The sequence below is a fragment of the Macrobrachium nipponense genome, chromosome 24, assembly GCF_015104395.2.
Source record: "Macrobrachium nipponense isolate FS-2020 chromosome 24, ASM1510439v2, whole genome shotgun sequence".
In the NCBI taxonomy this organism is placed as follows: domain Eukaryota; kingdom Metazoa; phylum Arthropoda; class Malacostraca; order Decapoda; family Palaemonidae; genus Macrobrachium; species Macrobrachium nipponense.
In genome coordinates this window covers 52867322-52888524 of record NC_061091.1, presented here as the reverse complement: position 1 = coordinate 52888524, position 21203 = coordinate 52867322, and the positions used below count along the sequence as shown (strand labels likewise).

Here is a 21203-nt window from a genome sequence, read left to right as displayed (position 1 = left end):
CTACTGTATGATAAACCAATTAATTTTGTTACGCATACCAAATTTCTTGGGTTGCATTTTGACCAACGAATGACTTGGAAATTTCACATTAATTACCTACGTGAAAGCGGTAGTAAAGTACTTCATCTATTGAAGCAATTGTCACACACCAAGTGGGGCTCAGATAGAAGTACATTACTCTATTTACACAAGACTTTGATACTGAGTAAAATTGATTATGGGTCGCATCTATATGCTTCTGCATCTTCCAGCACATTGGGAAAATTAGATCCTTTACACAATGCAGGTTTGAGATATGCTACTGGTGCATTTAAATCTACACCTGTTATTTCTCTGTATAGTGAAACAGGTCTGTGTTCACTTGATCAAAGAAGGGTCGAATATAGTTTAAACTTCTATTCGCGGACGTTAAGATACCAATCAAAACTGAGTAGAATTATAAATAATACCATCATTCCAAAAAGAATTGGACCACGATCATTTTATCCATTTGTTATACGACTGAAAATATACATAGATGAATATAATATTCCACCATTAAAATTCCTGAGCCATTTACCAAATTCAACACCTTTTTGGAAATGGAATAAGCCTCATGTATGCCATGAGTTATTCGATTTAAAAAAAGATGAAATTCCAAGTTACACTGTCAAATAAATCTTTTTGGAACACCAAGAAATCCATGCAAATACTATCTCCATTTATACAGATGGCTCAAAAATTGATGCTGCTGTGGGGTTCGCAGTTATTACAGAGGAGAAATACTATCATGGAAGAATGCCTATTTATAGCTCCATATATTCCACTGAATTGGCAGGAATTTCATTGGCTCTGTATAAAATCCCTAGAACTCCCAGCAAACATTTCACTATATATAGCGATTCAAAAAGTGCTATTCAAGCAATAGACTCTTTTAATCATCATCACCCTGCTATTAGAGCAATACAAGAAAATATTCATTTTTTAAGCCTTCGAAATATCAAGATATCCTTGTGCTGGACACCAGCTGATAAAAATGCAAGGAAGCAGCATTAAATGATAGAAGTAAAATGTACAAAACATATTATAAAGACTAAAATGACAATTTGTCGAAAATTGCATTTTTCCTAACTATACAAACCTGAGGTCCTTTACATATAGTCCCACCTCATGCCACCCCTCACTCTGCGTTTTTTTGCATGGGCCTAAAGCAAAAGTGATTCTTCACCTCCCAGGCGTGCGGCGCGCGCACTGTCAGACAAGCAGTTAACTACCGTTCTCCCTTGTTCGAAGCTTACGACCGTTCCAGCTGCCGCTAGTTACTTCCTATTGTTAAAGGACCTCAGGTTTGTATAGTTAGGAAAAATGCAATTTTCGACAAATTGTCATTTGTTCCGATACGTAATACAAACCCTCGGTCCTTTAACAATAGGAAAACTCACTTCTTGGTGGGAGGAATCTGAGTCTTTTGTGAACAGACTGGTGTTCGCCCAACCTTGGAATGCCTCCCTGGTCCTAAGAACGAGGGAGGGATCCAAGCCTCTGTCCGATTGATCGGGGTGTGCACCGCAGGAGCAATGGTTACACCTCTGGACCGAGTACTAAGAGAGAGGCAAGCGTATCTCTTCGTACCAGCAAGCAAGAACTTGTTCCTGTTTGCAAGAGGCAACATAAAGTTATGGTTTTGTCTCTTGTTGGCTTCCACTTCCCCCCTTCCTTGTTGGGGGAAGTGGTGGATAATTGCTCCCATCCCTAGTAAAAGGGATAGGATGGGGCTCTGTTGTGTAGCTCACCTGCATCTCGTCCTTATCCAGCGGGGTGACGACCGTATCCCTCTACCCACAGGTAGAGGGGGAGAAAAAGATGGGAAGAGGAGCCAGTCACACACTCATTCACTCATCCATTCTTACAGTCACACCAGGACTCGATGCTGTTCAGCCTGCGAGGGTCTGGGTTCGCTACACAACGTGTTGAGCAGCCACCACGAGTCCCAAGGAAAAAGATCCAAGGACCTGTGGGCAATATCCCGAAGGTAGAAGGAGGTGCATGTGGTCTGGTTGGAAAAGACCCCTGCCTTCAGTACCTGTGCCACGGAGAAGTTCTTGTGGACAAAGCAGCATCTCCTTCGCATCGAAGGCGGTGAAGTCCATTGGGGGGATTGTGAAGGACTCAAACCGATCGTCAGGGGGACCGAAGGGTTCTGAGTTTTCGCTACGAAGTTCGATATGAAATCGAGCGTCACGGATCCCCCATCCCTTGGATGCTTGACTTCGCAGGAAAAGTCATGCAGTTCCCTCAGAGGAAAAGAAGGGAATAGTCGCATGACCTATCCCTCTTCTCGACTTCGGTGATGTCCAGTACCCATACTGGTCTATCCGTCTGCAGCGAAGTGTCTCGCATCCTCCTATCCCCAAGCAGCGAAGTACTTCTTCTCGGTAGTGGATAGGACACCGACACTCCATGGTGGGTGTCGAAGGTATGGGTACTGGGACAAGCCATAGGACGAAGAGAAGATTGATCTGGAACAACCGAACTAAGTCCACAGCGAAGTTCGTAACTGACTCGGGCGCTCTGACAGCTGCTGACTGACTGCGTTCGGTAGGAGGCAAGTTGTCCAAGCATCCGAGCAAGTCACGTGACCTTCACCCTAAAAGGGTTATGCCGAGAGACTAAACAAATCGTATTTGTTTGTCACCGATGCCAGCCGGCGAGGTGATGATTCTCTTAAGGCATGTGCCCAACAGGCGAAAGTCAATTGCCTTCTAGAGACCGAGGTCCCTGATGGCAAGACATCTCATAGTATAGTTGAATCTCAGCTAAGGAGAAACAACACTATGTGCCGTTGAAGACGAAGGTGGACAGGGAATGCAACCTACATCTTCATAGCCGAATCGAGAGAAGGATTCTCAAGATTCTGAACCTGTGCTTACAAATGACTGAAAACGCTAACCGCTATTTCATTGCTGTCCGGTGAGGAGTCGTAGTTGCAATGAAAGCAGAGCGCTTTTCAGTAATGAAAACACAGGGAAGTACTGCCTGTAGAACTGCTTCTCATGGGCTGAACATTTGGAAGTAGAGCTGTCAGGTCGGGGAGTAGGCGATGTCTTCTGATACATCTGTTAATTCGGGGTGAACAATGAACAATTACACACCTACGAATATGAGATATTTTGAAGACAAACTCAGATGTCTGCAAAAATCATTCGCATTATCGCAGAGCGATGCAGCGGTAGACTAGTACAGACTTCTGTTACCGTGTGGTAAACAGAAAGATGAAAGAGTCCAAGAGATATCTCTGTTGAAAATTCTCGCAATGTCGAAGGAGATGAAATCGAGCGTCACAGCAGTAGATGGTCCTTCATGTATGCGAGAATCCCCGTTAATCAGAGACCTGAGTCCGTGATTGTTGGGCAGAGTTACGGTTCGGTAGTCAATCAAAGCAGGGGAGAGAGACATAACCGACCGCCAATCTCGGAGAGCCAGCTGATACTGTCTGAGCTGCTATCATGCAGTTCAATACACAGCAGCTCTCGCTGACACGTCATCCTGAGTTGCCAGGTAATCCATTCCACGAAGGAATGCGTTCAGCTAGAACCATCGAGCATAAAATAAAAAAAAAATACACTCAAGCAATTATATTTAAACGAAACGGATTTCGGTAAATACAAAAGCTGATTTGGTGTTGTCGTGACAATACCAAGTATCTAAAATCGAAACTGGTAACTCCTGGGAGGTTGCAGGCAGCCCCGAGTTGCAGTTCAATTAAGATACTATTCGTCTCGGTCACAATCCGTAGAGTTAACTACGGTATGCGCCTACAACCCGAACAATTCAACTGCTTAACAGAATCATGTTGCTAGGGTAATATACGCAGTATATTTGTAGGTTTCTGTACAAAGACCTCCATCCTAAATTCTTTTCCCCTCGAGGAATGAGAATAAGGATTGGAGATCGACCGCCTTCATTCTCTAGTCAAAAGAGTGAAGGAGAAGTCTTCCCCGAAGGAAAGCTTCAATGGTGAACAGAATACTGAAGACGACAGTTCAAGCCAAACTGGATGTTCCCGTCTGTTCTTCTCTATTCCAGGTGGGTCGCCTACTGTGAGATACTCTTCTTTCAGCAGCAGTCTTCTTCCAAATGCTAGAAATTCCAGGAATTCGAGCATTAGACGAGGTTCCCGATTATCGTGGTAACAATTATCGGGGATTCTCGTCTCGCTCACTTTGGACCGTGGTCTCGCCTAAGTGTTTGGAGATCGTAAAAAACTCGAACACTCTGAGAGTGCTAGAAATTCCGCAGAATTCTAAGCACTCTGCGAAACCCCCACCGAATTCGTCAAACGATTATCGGCTGGTGGTCCTCTCGATTCCCGTAGAAATCGAGGATGGGGCAGGATCCCTCCTCAACGACCGGGGCTTACGTCAGGTAGGACCCGAAGGTCCCCCCGGTAGCGCAGTCCCCAACGTGGGATCCTACAGAGAAATCTCTGTAGGATCCCTCCCCTTTCCCTCGTAGCCGTAAGGAGAGAGAGAATGGGGGAGGAATTGGATACTCGCTCGCCTTCCCAGCGGAACTAGCAGTTGGAGAAGAGTAGGAGCAGGGCGATGGCCACTCAGAGTCTGGGAAAATGTATCGTCAGGAGAAAACGTTTTCCTGAGGAGGGTTACGAACTCGCACTGTAGGTAAGGGTCTGCCGCCACTGTGAACGTCGTCTGGGTGGGGCTGATCGACACCTGACAGGAGAGAGCCGATACCATCCTCCGACTCATTCCAGTCCTCATCGAGGTCGAAACCTCTCAGGAGGACCGAAGGGGTATTCAAATACGGTGTCCGAAGACACACAGAAACGCCGCTGTCGCAGTAGAGGAGGTGGAAGTAGCTTGTTTGACCGGCCAGATCTGAGAGAGCCTTCTTGTTCGGAGACGAGAGACTCTACCTGGTTCAACACAGTCGGCAAGCTCCGATCGCGGCAGACCCACCGTCGGTTTGGGTTCCCTCTTCGGGCCCCAAAACGGCTCGAGCCGAGACGTGGGCTCTGCTGGTGGGAGCGGCGATCCTTCCCCGAGGTCGTTGTGCTGACGAATCAGCGCAATAACCTCAGTACAGTTCCTCTGGATCTCGGAAGTCACAGCATCTTGCAGAGTAGGACCGTCAAGCCCTTCGAACAAGAGCATATTCCGAGAACCTCCCCCTTAAGGAGGGGGAACTGCGATAGACCCCTCTCGGATTCCTCCTGCCACTTGCGCGTACGTCCTGGTCGGTCCGAAGATCGTACCTGGTACTTACGGTGTCGTGACAGGATCGTGTGGGGCATGCCCCTCACGATCACCCCGCTGTGCCTCGCTCTTCCCGGTGCAAACCGAGGAAGTTGCAGGCACGGGAGAGGAAGACATGACGCTCCTCTTTCGCTCGCTGGCAGAACCAGCGGGCTTGGAGGGCTGCAGGCGATCGCCAACTTGCAGGCCTAGTCGAGCCGTTTCCTTGGGAAAAACGGCTGGACCGAGAACAGCGGCCCCGATCTTGTGTGCAGAGGAGCTGCCGCTGGTCCCCCTATCCGCCCGGTCCCTGTGGGAGCGGTGGTCAGGAGACCTGCAGAGACCAATGTCACGGTGAGACCGGTGCATGTCCTCGCGGCGCATCATACCGCTGGTACCAGCCGAGGCTGGCGCCAACAATCGGGAGGGGGGACCTCTTCCCAGCCTCAGCCTGTGGCTGGTCAGGAACAGTCACGTCTACCCAGGTTACCAGCTGGTCGCTGCGAGAGCGGCCGCTGGCCTGGCGAGAGTCACCTAAGCGGCTCTCACCAGCTTCTGCTCCGTGCCACGGTCCTGGAGCCGAGCGAACTCTGGCGCCAAAACTTTGGCTGTACGGTCTCCCGCGGGAGATCATACACTCGTAACCTCTCGCGAACGAGAGACCGAGCCAGAACCTGGCGTAGCGGCAGCGCCGCTAACCCCAGGCGAGAAGGTACTGGTGTTATCCGGTACCTCTCTGGTCCCCACCTTCTTCTTCCTTGTGGAAGGAGACATGGGCCCTGTTCCCGAAAGAGCAGGAGGACCGGCAGAAGAAACCTCCTGTCCCACGGGAGTGGGACGGACCCTTAGAAGTTCCCGAAGGAGCCTTCTTAGGGGGGAAACCCGGGTTACCAGCTGGTCGCTGCGAGAGCGGCTGCTGACCTGGAGAGTCACCTGAGCAGCTCTCACCAGCCTTCTGCTCCGTGCCGCGGTCTTGGTGCCGAGCGAACTCTGGCGCCAGAACTTTTGCTGCACGGTCTCCCGTGGGAGACCGTATACTCGGAATCTCTCGCGAATGAGAGACCGAGCCGGAACCTGGCGTAGCGGCAGCGCCGCTAACACCAGGCGAGGAAGTACCGGTGGTAGTCGGTACCCCTCTGGTCCCCGTCTTCTTCTTCCTTGTGGAAGGGGAGACGGACCCTGTTCCCGAAGGAGCAGGAGGACCAGCAGAAGGACCCCCCGTCCCACCGGAGTGGGACGGGCCCTTAGAAGTTCCCGAAGGAGCCTTCTTAGGGTGGGAGGAGGCAGCCTTCTTCTTCTTCGGCTTGGTAGCCTTAGAAGTCGAAGGGGAAGAGGCGGCAGCAGACGACGACGACACCTTCCTCTTCTTCTTCCTCTTCTTCGTCAGCTCACGCAGGACAGACGTCAGATCCTCCATTCAGGACGGAGCTGGGGTAGTTGCCAAAGCAACAGGGCCCGGCTGCACCTGTCCGGAAGGACCTGAGTCTGGGGCAGCAACACCGTGGACAGGAACGACGTGGGCAGGAGCAGGAACAGCAGGAGCGGCGAGAGCGGCTGGGCCAGCAGCAGGAACAGCGGTAGCGGCAGGTACGGCTGTCAAGTCAGGCGACCCAGGAGGCTTATTTTCAGCCATCAACATCCTGGGAGCTTTTCGGGCAGCAGAAGTCTGGGGTTGGCAGCACACAGAACCCAGGCGGAGGCGGCACACCCCTCCTTGATACGGCAGCGAGCGGCCCTTACACGGCCGCTGTCGGTGTTACCGTCATCACATGCGGCGTATACACAAGGTGCGGAGGGGCGGCGTACCCTGGGGTAGAAATTGTAGTTGTTGTGGTGGTCACCACTCCATGTGTGACTGCCCCCGACCCCGCCAGCTGCTGAATCAACCCCTGGATACTGGGCACGCCCTGCAGTCCCAGTGACGCCCACACCTGCCCAAGGTCGTCTCCCACGGAAGATGCACCTGCGGAAGCAACAGTCGGGTCAATCTGAGGGGTGCCCTCACGCGGGAGGGGGCTAGCCCCACCCCGAACGAATGGGAGACCCCGAATACAATTGTACGTTGGGGCACCGAGAGCCCTCCTCCACACTCGACAGTTTGGGCGAGGAGAAGGACCCGGATACTCCTCCCCCCCGAAGGGGAAGGTGCCGTTCGTGGGAGCTGAGCGGGGGGGCAGGAAAGAAGACGAAGAATCGGTTACCAAGGGAGTCGCGGGAGAGCTTTCCGACGACTTCCTGGCAGGCCTTCGCTTCCCCTGCCCCCGCACAGCATCCGTACTGCACCTACACTAATAACGTTACGGCGTGAGAGCAAACGTGCCCTCTGCACCGAGCGCAAAGTATAAAGATTAATTCCCGGTATGAGCGGGAACTAATCCATAATGAATATTGATGCAATGAAATAATATATAAAAGTGAAACAGAATACTGCACTTGCGATTCACTTTCACACAATATAAAAGGGGAAGGATCAATTCCCGGGTAAGAGCGGAAAACTTGATCCATAATCAAATAATATATGAAAATGAAAAGAATGCTGCTCTTGCATTCACTTTCATACAAATTAAAGGGCTTGTGCCGCGAGCATTCGTGCCCTCAGCCCTGAGCGCACAGGGCAAAATATAAATGAAAAAGAGTACTGTACTTACAAGTTTCACTTTCACAATTTCACCCAGAAACAAACGACTCGGCACGAGTGCGCTCCCGCCCTCGGCACCGAGAACATTATTCATGAGGATCAACTTCAGGAAAAGAGCGGAAACCGCCGCATCTACGGCGATAGCTCCATTTCTTGACCCATAATTTATTTAATTAATGAAAATGAAAACAGAGTACTTACAATTTCATTTTCAAACCAAACAAACCAGTAGTGGAAAACACAATATAAACAAAGCATACGACGATGAAGCAGGCAGAGAGCGATGACGAACACGTCCTCCACACACGCGGCCGAAAGCAAAAGTGATTCTTCACCTCCCAGGCGCGCGGCGCACGCACTGTCGGACAAGCAGTTAACTACCGTTCTCCCTTGTTCGAAGCTTACGACCGTTCCAGCTGCTGCTAGTTACTTCCTATTGTTAAAGAACCGAGGGTTTGTATTACGTATCGGAACAAAATTATTTTAAATTTATTTTAGACAAAATCTGGGAAGACCAATGGTTATCACTTGAAAATAACAAACTTAGAGTGGTAAAGACCACTATCATTCCCTTTAAAAATTCTTTACAGAAGCAGAGAAACCATGAAGTCGCTTTGTGCAGGCTGCGTAATGGGCACACAAGGTTGACTCATGGCTTTCTTATTTATGTCTAATCAGCCACCTCCAGAATGTGATACCTGTCAAACCAGAGTAACTGTGAAACACATTTTAATTGAATGTTCTAAGTATTCACATATTAGACTTAAATACTTTGGATCATCTGCTAGAATGCAGGACATTCTAGGAGATGATGACTCAAATATTTGCAAGATTTTAAAATTTTTAACAGATATAGATCTATTAAAATATATATAAATAATTTTATTAGATAGATATATATATATATATATATATATATATATATATATATATATATATATATATATATATATATATATAATAATTTTATTCATACAAATTTATTTTAAATGTGTACAGTAATGTTTTATCAATTTATTATTTTTTTTTTAAACAATGACTAAAAATATATTTATTTAATATGATAATTTTAACAGATTTTATCTGCATTAAGCAGCCAATTGGACTTATTTGGAAATGGCTGCTTAAACAAATAATAATAATAATAAACCCTTACAGATACTGTCTTGCTTGGGTGAGAGTTCTGACTTCTCAGGTTCATGCAACCCTCAGGCTGCAACCAATCCGAGAAGTTGGTCCTCTCCTACAGACACTGTGAATGAGAGCTCGCCAAAAGACCAAATGATCGTCGATATACATCAGGAGACGTCCCTGAACGAACGTGGCCTAGTTGAAGCCAAGGTGAGAAGTCATGTGAATACTTGAGGAGAGGTCGGAAGCTCACAACAGGTATAGGTGTGGAGCTGTCTGCTCTGAAGGGGTACGAAGTCTACCCAGGAAATGAAGCCGAGAGACTTGTGGTAGGACTGACAGGGGAGTATTGAAAATACTTGTCCCTGAGACCCAACGAAGGACTCCCTGATGGTTGCAAGTATGTATAAAGCAAGTAATTTCTCTCTTCAGAGAAGATCTGCAGAGAAGAAAGATCTGACTGGTTTCCAATTAGCCATCACTTTCTCTAAAAGAAGGACTGCTGAGTTAAGTATATCTAAGGCCCCGTCCACACGGTCGAGCTTTGCTTGATGTGACGGCAGAAGCGCAGATACAGTGGGAAAAGGTCTGACTTTCCCTGCTTCTGACATCACATCAAACACAGTTTGTCAAGCTTTGTGGACAGGGCTTTAGTTTAACCAGACCACTGAGCTGATTAACAGCTCTACTGGGGCTGGCCCAAAGGATTACATATTTTTTTCTGTGGCTAGGAACCAGTTGGTTACTTAGCAATGGGATCTACGGCTTATTTTGGGATCCAAACCATATTATATCGAGAAATTGATTCCTAATCACTAGAAACAAATTCCTCTGATTCCACATTGGCAGAGTGGTGAGTCGAACTCATGACTACCAAATTGGTAGGCCAGCACAAAAACCACTCGTCCAGTGAGGAATTGAAGGACTGATGAAGAAATCGGGAACTGGATTAGTACGATTTCCACATGGTATTAATTTCTCCACAGGGGAAGATTCTTTAGCGAGCCGGAACAAATTTGTGGACAGACTCGATGGTTGACGAGGAAGTGGTAGGAACTCGAAGGGTCAAGTTGATATCCTACCGAAGGACATCTACTACCCAGGTTTCAGCCGAGGTATTAAGACTTAAGGTTACAGGCACTCCACCAGTGGCTGTACATGGGGAGGAAAGCTGTCTTAGCATTTTATCCCTTTTACCCTTACTTCCTCTTCTGGGATGGGGGTTTGAAAGGGACACCTTTGATTGCTTCTATGGTCCCAAAGGGACCGAAGAATTTCACTTAATGGCGTTTGCCTAACAACGTAAAATCTGTGATTTATTGCGCCATACCACATTAAGTTCCAGTTATTGGCGCCACAAGGCGCTGATGGTGGAAAACGTTCTCTGAAGAGCGATCCATCCAATATGAAACCATCACATGAATGTGAGGAGAAACTCCCAGAGCCAACCTGTTCTCCTCCAAACCTCCAAGTGAATGTGGTTGGGGGTCCAGGCCCAGACGTGACATACTGTGGTCATTTCGAGCAGGAATGCAGGGATGAAGAAGCATCCACATACTTGACACTCACTCAGGCTAAGAAGAAAAGGCATAGGGGAGAGGTAAGGAGATGTAATAATGAAAACAATCAAGTAGAGTTGTTTCTCAATCATGCAACACTTGTAGATGGACACTGCTGTATTACATCCGCAGCTGTGCTTCTTCCTTGGAGAGCAAACTTTTGGCTGAAGACGTTTGAACATGGCAAAGTTTGCCTTTGCCTGGCTGTGTATTCTCCTTTTGTTGGACAGCATATCTTTGGTTAATGTCCGGAATACTGTAGTGACAACATTGATAATGGCAACCAGGAACTGTTCTCAAAAGGAGACTTGTAGGGGAAGAGAAAGTACAAGATCGCTAGGAATTTTTGTTCTGGCTTTGAAGATATGCTCATTCTTGCCCTGAAGGACAACGGAAGGGAAGAGGACGATCTGGGCAGGAGCTGCACTGATGAGAGACGCCCGGTCTAGGAGGTAAAAATCGGAAGAGACAGCCAGGCCTACACCAAAAGGTGAAGGTGAAGTCTCTACTTCTACTGTATTGAAGCTACAATATACACTGCAACAACATACACACACACACACCCAAACCGAAGTTGACAGGCTAAACACAGACATTGGTTGTCCCTCCAAAGGTGTGTCGTCTTCCTTAGAATACTGTGTAACCTTGCTAAGGGTAGTGGCCTACCCAACGCCTCTTGAAAGGACAAGATAAAAGAGAGAGAGACTGTGAAACAGCATACGACGAAGGATGTGAAGGCAGCAACAAAAAATTCAAGAAAGCAGTCCCAGGCCTTCTCATCATCCAGAACAGGAACGAGAGGAGGGGGAGGGCGTAGGAAGGCCAACTTCCCCCCATCCCCAAGACAGAGCAAGATCTGTTGACAGGAACTGGGACAGATACACCTACTGGCCTTGGAGACAACTTGCTGGAACCGGTAATCTCTTGGGGTCCTGCACCATCAACCCCCACTTCCTCCTCGTACCAGGGGAGGGGATTCCATGCTTGAAGATAAGTATGGCTCTCGTGTGACAGGGTACGCACTATCGCACCGTGCCAAGAGAACCCACCTCCATCTCGAGCCTCTCAACCTCTACTATATCTGAAAGACTAAAGCATCTAACATTCCAAAGTAATTTTTTGGTCAAAATGAAAACCCTGCTTGTTTCAGAGAGAAAATACTTCAGAACAAACAGAGGAGAGATGTAGAACACAGATGTTTAATAAAATGAGGCTGAGAAGGCGTTTAAAAATAGATTGGAGGAGAGAGGCAGTCCTTCTCCCTTGGATGTGATGGGAAAAATATATAACAGAATACTAAATGAAAAACATTAAGACTAAGACAAGAGTGGGGTTGCATTATATCCAAGGTGGGGTTGCATTATATCCAAGGTAACATAAAAGTAAGTTAATGGCTTACATGGGCAAAAATGAGTTGATAACTACTACGCAGCATAAATGCATAGGAACAGCTATGCAGGAAGAAAGAGGTTAGAAAATATATAAACAGAGTAGAACATGTACATACTATACTAAGATAGCAGTTATACCAAAATATTTCAAAACAAAATTATACTTGAAAATGAAAAGAAAGACTAAAGAGAATTGAGTCGAGCAGCAGCCAGAAGAGACGTCTCAGACTGCAGCTGAAAGGAAAAGTGAATGCCTACTGACTTCATGGCAGACCTTTCTCCCCTGCTGTTGGAAGCCAACTACCAATACCATTACCTTTTTTGTTAAATGGCCAGTTCCAACTTGTGCTGAAAGTAAACCCTATATGTAAAGGCAGAGGGTTTATTTACATATACGAAAAATGTGCATTTATTTGCACCAAATGACTTTCAGAGGGCCTAACCTGCTACGAATAGACTGACTGCTTGTTTTCTTGCGTATTTTGTGTAGATGGTTGTGATGATCAGCAGGCATACTTTACAGTTTAAGAAGGTATTTTTCAAGCATTATAAATAAAATTGCATTTCAATATACACATTTATTTTAATAACCATTTCTTACAATAATTTCAGTGTGTAACACATTTCTGACATCAGTGGAAAATCTCCAGAAAACACAATGTTGTATGGCAATAAAATGAGGACATACCAAGCATTCAATTCCAGATAATGAACAATCACCTGCTAATTGTGCAGTCTTTTCATTTTTCCTAATACAATTGAGCCAGAACTCGAATGCTAGAACATACTTTGATGATAATTTCCCTTTAACTATTACACCTCACTAACAGTAGATAAGTTTCATATCAATACTAGTTTTAATGAAATGCAGAAGACAAAGCACTGATCTATTTCATATTTTCTTGTTTTCTTGAGGCTTTCCAGTGACCTATTCTGAAGTCAAAATACCGGCAATCATAATTTTGAAAGATAGGAAATCCCAGTCAAGCGAATGTTTCTTCCTTTGGATGACACACTGCACATTTCATAAAATGAATTCTGCAGTGTTGCTTTTAATATTTCAACACCCACTTGATTCAATGATTTACTGTACTTTACTGTATTTACAATCTGTCTCTTCCAGATCATGTCAAACATAGGTGGACTTAAATGTCAATGAACATTTGTTGCCAGCAAATTTGTGCAGGCAGATGCATTGAAGGCAGACGAACACACTATGTCGCCCTCCTGAGCCATCACTTACAACTAAATACCCTTGCATACCTTACTAAGGGACACTTCACACCTATGCTACACAAGACCAGAATTAAAGACCCAATGTAAAACTAGTTAACATCCTCCTTGAGATTACTGTATCTTCAACTCGAAAGAGCTTTGTTCGTGTACTAAATTGGTTTCTTCGGTGTGTTTTCACACAGCTTTAAATTATACTGAAGACATTCAATGGTTCAAAATTCAGATATGCTAATGCATCACCTTAGACAACAGAGAAAACAGCAACACCTCATCCAATGTAAGAACAGGTTAACAGCACTTTGTTATATTGAGGAAGCCAGTACTAGAGTAAAGCCAAAAATGAATAGCTACGTGCCTGACTGGAATGTCTACAGAATACTTAAAAGAAATAACCCATTCAAAACCCCATTTCTCACTTTTTAAAAGTAGATTAGACACGCAGCATCTAATGTCACAAGAACTGATGATGCTTATACAGTATTACTGATGTGGTTCAATTATTTTATTTGTTAAGTCTTAAAAGTAATGTGTGCTGTTAACTCAATGTCCAGTTAAAAATATCAAGGACAAGGAAAAGACAAGAAAATTCCAAACCTAAAAATCAAAAACAAAACTGCTCACTTGCAGCTCCCTAGATACATTGAAACCCTTGATTACACAAGCATGTGGCCTCAGATAGCTGCCTCTGTATCATACAACTACCATGGGAAAAAGTTAAAAAAAAAAAAAAATGAATTTAAGGAACTATGCATATATCAAAATTATTATGTGAATAAAGCCGATCTCATTTGACACTCAAGGCATTCCATGAGAAGACAGTTGCTGAAGAAATTACTTTACTAAGCAGTGGTGAAAACTAAAAAAAAAATGTCTACTCAAAATAAAGGTTATCAGCTATTTATCACAATATACAACCCAAAATCTTTAACCCCAATCTGTCTAACATATCAAAATACAAAATTATATGCTGTACTGTCTATATACATTACATAAATCAAATTATCTATGAAGGCTATTTATTAATTAAATTCAATATTTCAAAGGGAAGAAAGAAACCAAATTCTAATGCTAACTGAATTTCAAAATTACATCGTAAATAAAAAAAAAATATTTTAAAAGAAACTAAGATCAGGAGCATATGCAAACCAGCTAAATGCATGTGAATCCTGGTGTTATAAAAAGGGAGGGGAGTGAAACACACCCTCAAGCACCAGCCCTAGTGATAGGACTTTGGAAAATAGTATCTGGTGATCAAATACTTAATTGGCTTCTTACAACAATTCCAAAAAGATCGTACGATGCCGGTCCTACCAAGAATTTGGGGAATCTCAAAGAGGTCACTTTGACACCACAGTCACAACAAGAATAAACTTTTAGAAGGCAACATGAACTATAAAAACCTCCATGGGGGAAAATATAATCTCTCAGACATACTAACTTAAAGTCCAGCTTCAAATTATAACAAATACAAGATCAGAAATTGTACATCAGAGTCCCAAAATAAATAAAATATTCAGTGACATCATGTCATACAAAGGTTGTCTACAATGATGCTCAAAATAGCATTGTTATTAAAAAGTTTGAAAAAGCTGTTAATGGCAGCCTAGAAGTCACTCATTTATGTCTAAGTAATGACAAATATCAAAACCAAATTATCCTGTACTTTTGACAGATTATATCCTTTAAGACCAAGTCATCAATATAGAATATATTACTTTAAATACATTTATGACACTTAAGCCATTCTTCAAGGCAAGAAAGTCAGTGCTTAAGGGTGAAACTGGGTAAAATCTCAAATGTAAAACAACCTCCATCCAAATGACCATTTTCATCTATTTTCATTTATCTACTTTTAACAATGGTGGAAACTAAAAGGTTGGTTTTAACATTTCCGTAAACATGAAAAGGCATAACTTTTCCCTAATTGAACTTAGAATTATATGTATATTTTACACTATAGGATGCAATAACCTACAGATTTACACCATGCATCAGAGGCAATATACTATTTCATGGTTGTGTGTGCAATTCCATATTCAGTATAGAGAAGACCTTAGAACACAAGATTTCTTGAATACTAAGAGTACTTACAAGGATACTGATCTTGGAGGGGAAAAAATTGAGCTTGAACTCTGCAAATCAAAGCTTCATAAATAACCTGTCTGTTGTCCAGCATGGAAGGGGAGAGAGAATAGACAGGAAAATCTGAACATAGCAGTAAACATGACCACTACCCATTTGGTTCAACATAAAGAGAATATTAAATTAAAATGGGATTAACAACAACAAAAATATGGGGGGGAATAGATTGCTTCTTAGTTATGACAAGGTTCATGCATGATATGGTAAGGATGAAAAAGTAACAGAACTGGAAAAAAAGGACCACTGAAGTCTCTGATTTGACTTCAGATGAATGAAAGATGTAATCTCGACAAAAATTATTACAGTAATAGTAATGACAACATTAATAACAAAATGATATTATGATCTCGCAGTCTCCACACACACTTCTATAATACACAATGAATTTTCACATGAGGAATGAAAATGATCTACCAATGCACAAGTTTATCTTTACAATACACTGATCAATGGGATGCTACAGCAGACTTTCAAAAGTACACGTCATTTGTCACACACTTTACCTGAATCTGCTTGCTTCCTCAAGCCATCAGTGTTGGTAATATCTTTACACAATTTTATCTACATTACTACCACCACTAATAACCTATGTGCATAAGGAAGCTATCTTCTTACTGTGATATGGCCAAAAGACAGAGTGGAAGGAATGTTGACAATGACCAGATGAGATCTTTCCACTGTTATTTCATACTTTCAAATCTGGCCAGATAACCATATGGTTGGGAACTTAGGCCCCTAATCAAGTTTAATTCACTTTAAAAAGAGGGATGATTTAAGGTGTGCCTGTTTAAGCGTACCTCCAGGACCGAGTCCTGGTGAATGTCTTTGTTGAAAATGCTGAATATTTTAAACATAGAGCAACTAATTTTTCATTCGTCACAGCTAAATAAAAATAAATCTCTCAAAAAAGATGGGAGAAACAACAATAGGAACAAAAGAGGACAATACCAATCATAAATTAACTAGACTGTTCTTCCTATACTACCCAAGTAAAGCAGGAAGCATATTTTAACACAGTACAAAAGAAAGAACAATGTAACAAGAGACTTGCACAAACCATCCTACTTCTGTGGAAGACAGCATTCAAGTGAAACAAATACTGTATAGGTGTTGTCCCTTATACAAAAAAAAAAAAAAAACTAACTAATGACTTCTCAAAACTAAATGCCATCTCAAATGTCAATGGCTATCTACCAGTCATATAAACATACCGTGAATCATCCCTGTTATTTTTTTACTTACTAAACTTGCATAATTTGTAATATGATCGATCAAGTTGACCTTCAAGAACCATTCCAAACACAATCTCAGCATATCTTTTTGTGGAAACAGGTAACGTTATGTAACAAAAGATAACGACTACTGATATACTATCAATGACAATCTCTGACAATATTTCAATCTAATATATTACATTCTAACAATTTACAATGTCATACCAGGGTAACAAATAAAATAACCTTATACAAGAGTCCATGAATGTCCTAACTGTGTGTCTCCAACTGTCACTTTACAATTCAAATTCATTTTATATACATATACTCTGTGAATAGTTTACTATATGAACCTCAACTCTTTTACAAAATAAAAGAGCTGCTTTTGGCTCTTCTGTTACCAGCCATCCGACAGAATGGATGTTAACAGTAGGACCATATTTCTCACTAAATAAATTTATAAAAAATATCTATAAAATAAAATAAATTCAAAATAAACAGAATTGATTCCACAAGAATTATTTATATCTAAGGCATATTATGTCACCTTCTAAAGGGAGGAAATCATAGGATCACCATCATCATCATCATCATCACTAGGACAATTGAGGCTTTTCTCTGACACCGGCCTTCCAGCATGCTTTTATTAAACCTTCATTCACAATTCTGGCTAAAAATGCAGCCTGCCATGGACGACAAAACCAATCCTTGCTGTATCTCTTTAGAACTGCTCTGCTAATAATTCTGCCAATATGGAACTGGTAGTTTCTTTGCTGGCACGAATAGTTAACCGATACATCTGAAACACAAAATATATTATTTGTAGATATTGCCAGTTAGTATGCCTAAAACGCCTTTTAACTAATAAGTAGAAAAAGTAAAAATTAATTGACAAGTAGTAGTTGAAATTAAATGACAAGTTACAAAAACTTTTAATATATGATCATACTCGACTAAAAGGGGCAAAGAAACAATCATAACTTTCATCTGGACGTTCTCTCCGAAATTGATACATATTATATACCCTGGAGTTCTTCGTATGTCTAATACAACTCATACAAAGAAAGTTCATTTTGAAAGTTCGAGCTTCAAGTTGACATTTTTCAAACCATTTTTATATAAAAAAAATATTGTAATTTTGACACTAGGACTTCCAGTATTGTCCTATTGTATGCCAGCAAGTATGGCTCTTGGAATTATTAATTAAAGTATACTCTTAATTGTGCAGATTGACTGATTTCTGTATGGAATGCTTATTATTTATAAACATTCATTATTTTAAATCTTTAATTATTGTAGTTCTCCTGCTAGTAGTAATCATTATGCATACTAGAGCTACTTTTTTTATGGAATATAAAAAGTTTAGCTTTTGCAGTAAGACAGCATACTAGTGTATACGTATTACTATGAGTGTTTGTTACAATGACGCAGGAGCATAGTGGGTTGCTCTGTGAAGAGGTTTTACTACACTACTAAAACACATACAAAATATTATTATTATATTATTGCTAAACATTTTACAATCTATAATCTAATATATATTTCCAAGTAATAATATACTATTATAAACTCAATCTTGAAATGCCTTGGCTGTGGAATGCATCCAGGCACACCAATTAACCCTTAAACGCCGAGCTGGCATTTCCGAAAGTGTCTCCTTTATGCCGGCGGGGTTAGGGAGCGAGCGCCGCAGTGGAAAAAAAGTTTTTTTCAAAAAATCACAGCACGCCGAGTTTTCAAGATTAAGAGTTCATTTTTTGGCTCCTTTTTTTGTCATTGCCAGAGGTTAGTATGCAACCATCAGAAATGAAAAAAAATATCAGTATCATATATAAATATTGGAATATATGACAGCATGAATAAAAAATTTCATATATAACTATATAAAAATCGTGCTGTGAGCAAAACGGTTAAAGCTGATGAGTTAATTTTTTTTCGTTGTATTGTACACTAAATTGCGATGATTTTGGTATATAACAAATTCTACAATGATCAAAGCACAACAGAGAAAATATTGTGCTAGAGACTTCCAATTTGTTGCAAAATGAAGGTAAATGATTGAATATTACTAGAATGTAAGAGTTTTAGCTTACAATTGCGTTTTTTACCATTTTGGTAGAGTCAAATTTGACCGAAGGTTGAAATTTTGGCACTTATCATTATTTATATGAAAATATTTCAAAACTGATAAAAGCTACAACCATGGGTTGTTTTTCGTTGTATTCTACATGAAATTGCGCACATTTTCATATATAAAACTTTATGTAACGGCTAATATAAAATGGTGCAAACATTATGACAATCTGACGAAAGAATTTCTGATTTTTTCGGCAGAGTTACCGCGCGGACGTAAGGAAAAAGTTTTTTTCAAAAACTCACCATAAATCAAAATATTGTGTTAGAGACTTTCCACTTGTTGCAAAATGAAGGTAAATGATTGAATATTACTAGAATGTAAGAGTTTTAGCTTACAATTGCGTTTTTTTACCATTTTGGTCGAGTCAATGTTGACCAAAGGTTAAAATTTTGGCACTTATCGTTATTTATATGAAAATATTTCAAAACTGATAAAAGCTACAACCATGGGTTGTTTGTTTCTTGTATTCTACATGAAATTGCACACATTTTCATATATAAAACTTTATGTAATGGCTAATATAAAATGGTGCAAACATTACGACAAACTGACGAAAGAATTTTTGATTTTTTTGGCAGTTACCGCGTGGACGTAAGGAAAGTTTTTTTTCAAAAATTCACCACAAATCAAAATATTGTGCTAGAAACATGATATTGTTATGATACAATAAAGTTTTATACATACTTACCTGGCAGATATATACTTAGCTATTTGACTTTGTCGTCCGACAGAAATTCGAATTTCGCGCACACGCTACCGGTAGGTCAGGTGATCTACTTACCTGCCGCTGGGTGGCAGGACTAGGAACCATTCCCATGTTCTATCATATTTTTTCTATACCGCCTGTCTCCTGAGGGGAGGAAGGGTGGGTATAAATCGTATATATCTGCCAGATAAGTATGTATAAAACTTTATTGTATCATAACAATATCATTTTTATACATTCAACTTACCTGTCAGATATATACTTAGCTGATTCACACCATTGGAGGTGGGACAGAGACAGCTAAATACAGATTCAAACAGGAATCACAACAATCGTTGTAGGTAGTAAATAAATAAAACCTTGGTTCCTACCTGTTTAGACTGAAGACTTCATGAATACAATCCAGGAGTCTAGTCAGTCTCAAGAGCCTCAGCGAGATATTGATCTATGGCTAAGAGTTCTTGTAGGTCTGCCAAAGGGGTCTTATCCGCTTACTCGGCAGATCCTGGAAGGACTATGTCAATGGGTGCTTATCCACTTACTTGACAAGAACCTTATACAAGGAGCACAACACCGATCCCGATCACCTTAACCTAACCATGTTAGTTCTAAGATTGCAAGAAGTTATCCCCTAACTCCTTGCAAACAACCACAAACTCAAATCACAAACATTCGTACACTTAAAAGTACAAAAATAAAAATAAAAATAAAAATTTTTTGTACAATCTAGCCAGTAAGACATCTCTTGATTCCCTACTGACCCAAGCAAGGACGCCCGTGCGACAACAAGCATTCTAGTCAGCAGAAAAACAACAACCCGTCTCACAAGATAGATCTATGTACCATCAAAATTTAAAATATCAAATACAAAATTTTCTAAGGATCGTTATGTGTTCCCAGCCCCAGCACTGTATCAGCTGATACAAAAGGACCCAGAGAGAAACACTTTTCATATGTCACTTTAACGTCCTTAAGGTAGTGCGATGCGAAAACTGAATCACACCTCCAGTAAGTCGCATCCACAATGTCTTTTAAAGACATGTTCTTCTGAAAAGCTAATGAAGTGGCCACAGCTCTAACCTCATGAGCCTTCACTCGGAGAGTCCTGAAAGTCCTCAGTGCAGTTACTATGAGCATCAGTAATAATGCTCTAACAAAAAATGCTAATGCATTTTTTGACATGGGTCTACTAGGATCCCGAACTGCACACCACAGGCTTTGTTTACATCCCCTGAGTTCGTTCTTATTCTTTAGATAAAACTTCAGGGCTCTAACCGGACATAATGATCTTTCCAATTCCTCTCCTGCGAGATTTGAAAGTCCTTTAACTTCAAAACTCTTTGGCCAAGGTTTTGAAGGTTTCTCGTTCTTTGCCAGAAACAGAGTCTGGAAAGAACAAATTGCCGCATCACTCTTAAATCCTACTCGAGAATCTAGAGCGTGTATTTCACTAATTCTTTTTGCAGTCGCTAAGGACAACAAGAAAATACATTTTCTCGTTAGATCTCTAAACGACGCGTTGTGAGGAGGCTCAAATCTATTTGATGACAGAAATTTAAGAACCACATCCAAGTTCCAGTTCGGAGTACGAGGAGAAATGGTTTTTGAGGTTTCAAAAGATCTAATAAGGTCGTGGAGATCTTTATCTTCTGCTATCTTCAAACCTCTGTTTCGAAACACAGCAGAGAGCATACTCCGATAACCTTTAATGGTTGAAACTGATAATTTAGATTCTTCCCTAAGGAAAATCAAGAAATCAGCAATGTTGGTCACAGAGGTATCGGAGGAGGACAGTTTATTCTTCTTACACCATCT

At 42.0% G+C, this 21203-nt stretch overlaps 1 protein-coding gene across 4 annotated transcripts in view; it reads right to left on the bottom strand.

Annotated features, from left to right (window-relative positions):
- Positions 1 to 12516: 12516 nt before the first annotated feature.
- LOC135205629 (AP-2 complex subunit alpha-like) overlaps positions 12517 to 21203 on the bottom strand; it is a 205260-nt gene continuing 196573 nt past the window's right edge. For all 4 annotated transcript variants that reach the window (XM_064236426.1, XM_064236424.1, XM_064236427.1 and 1 more), the window contains exon 20: positions 12517 to 17344. In XM_064236426.1, the coding sequence (XP_064092496.1) occupies positions 17267 to 17344 (78 nt within the window). In that variant the 3' untranslated portion in view covers positions 12517 to 17266. The remainder of the gene's footprint in view (positions 17345 to 21203) is intronic.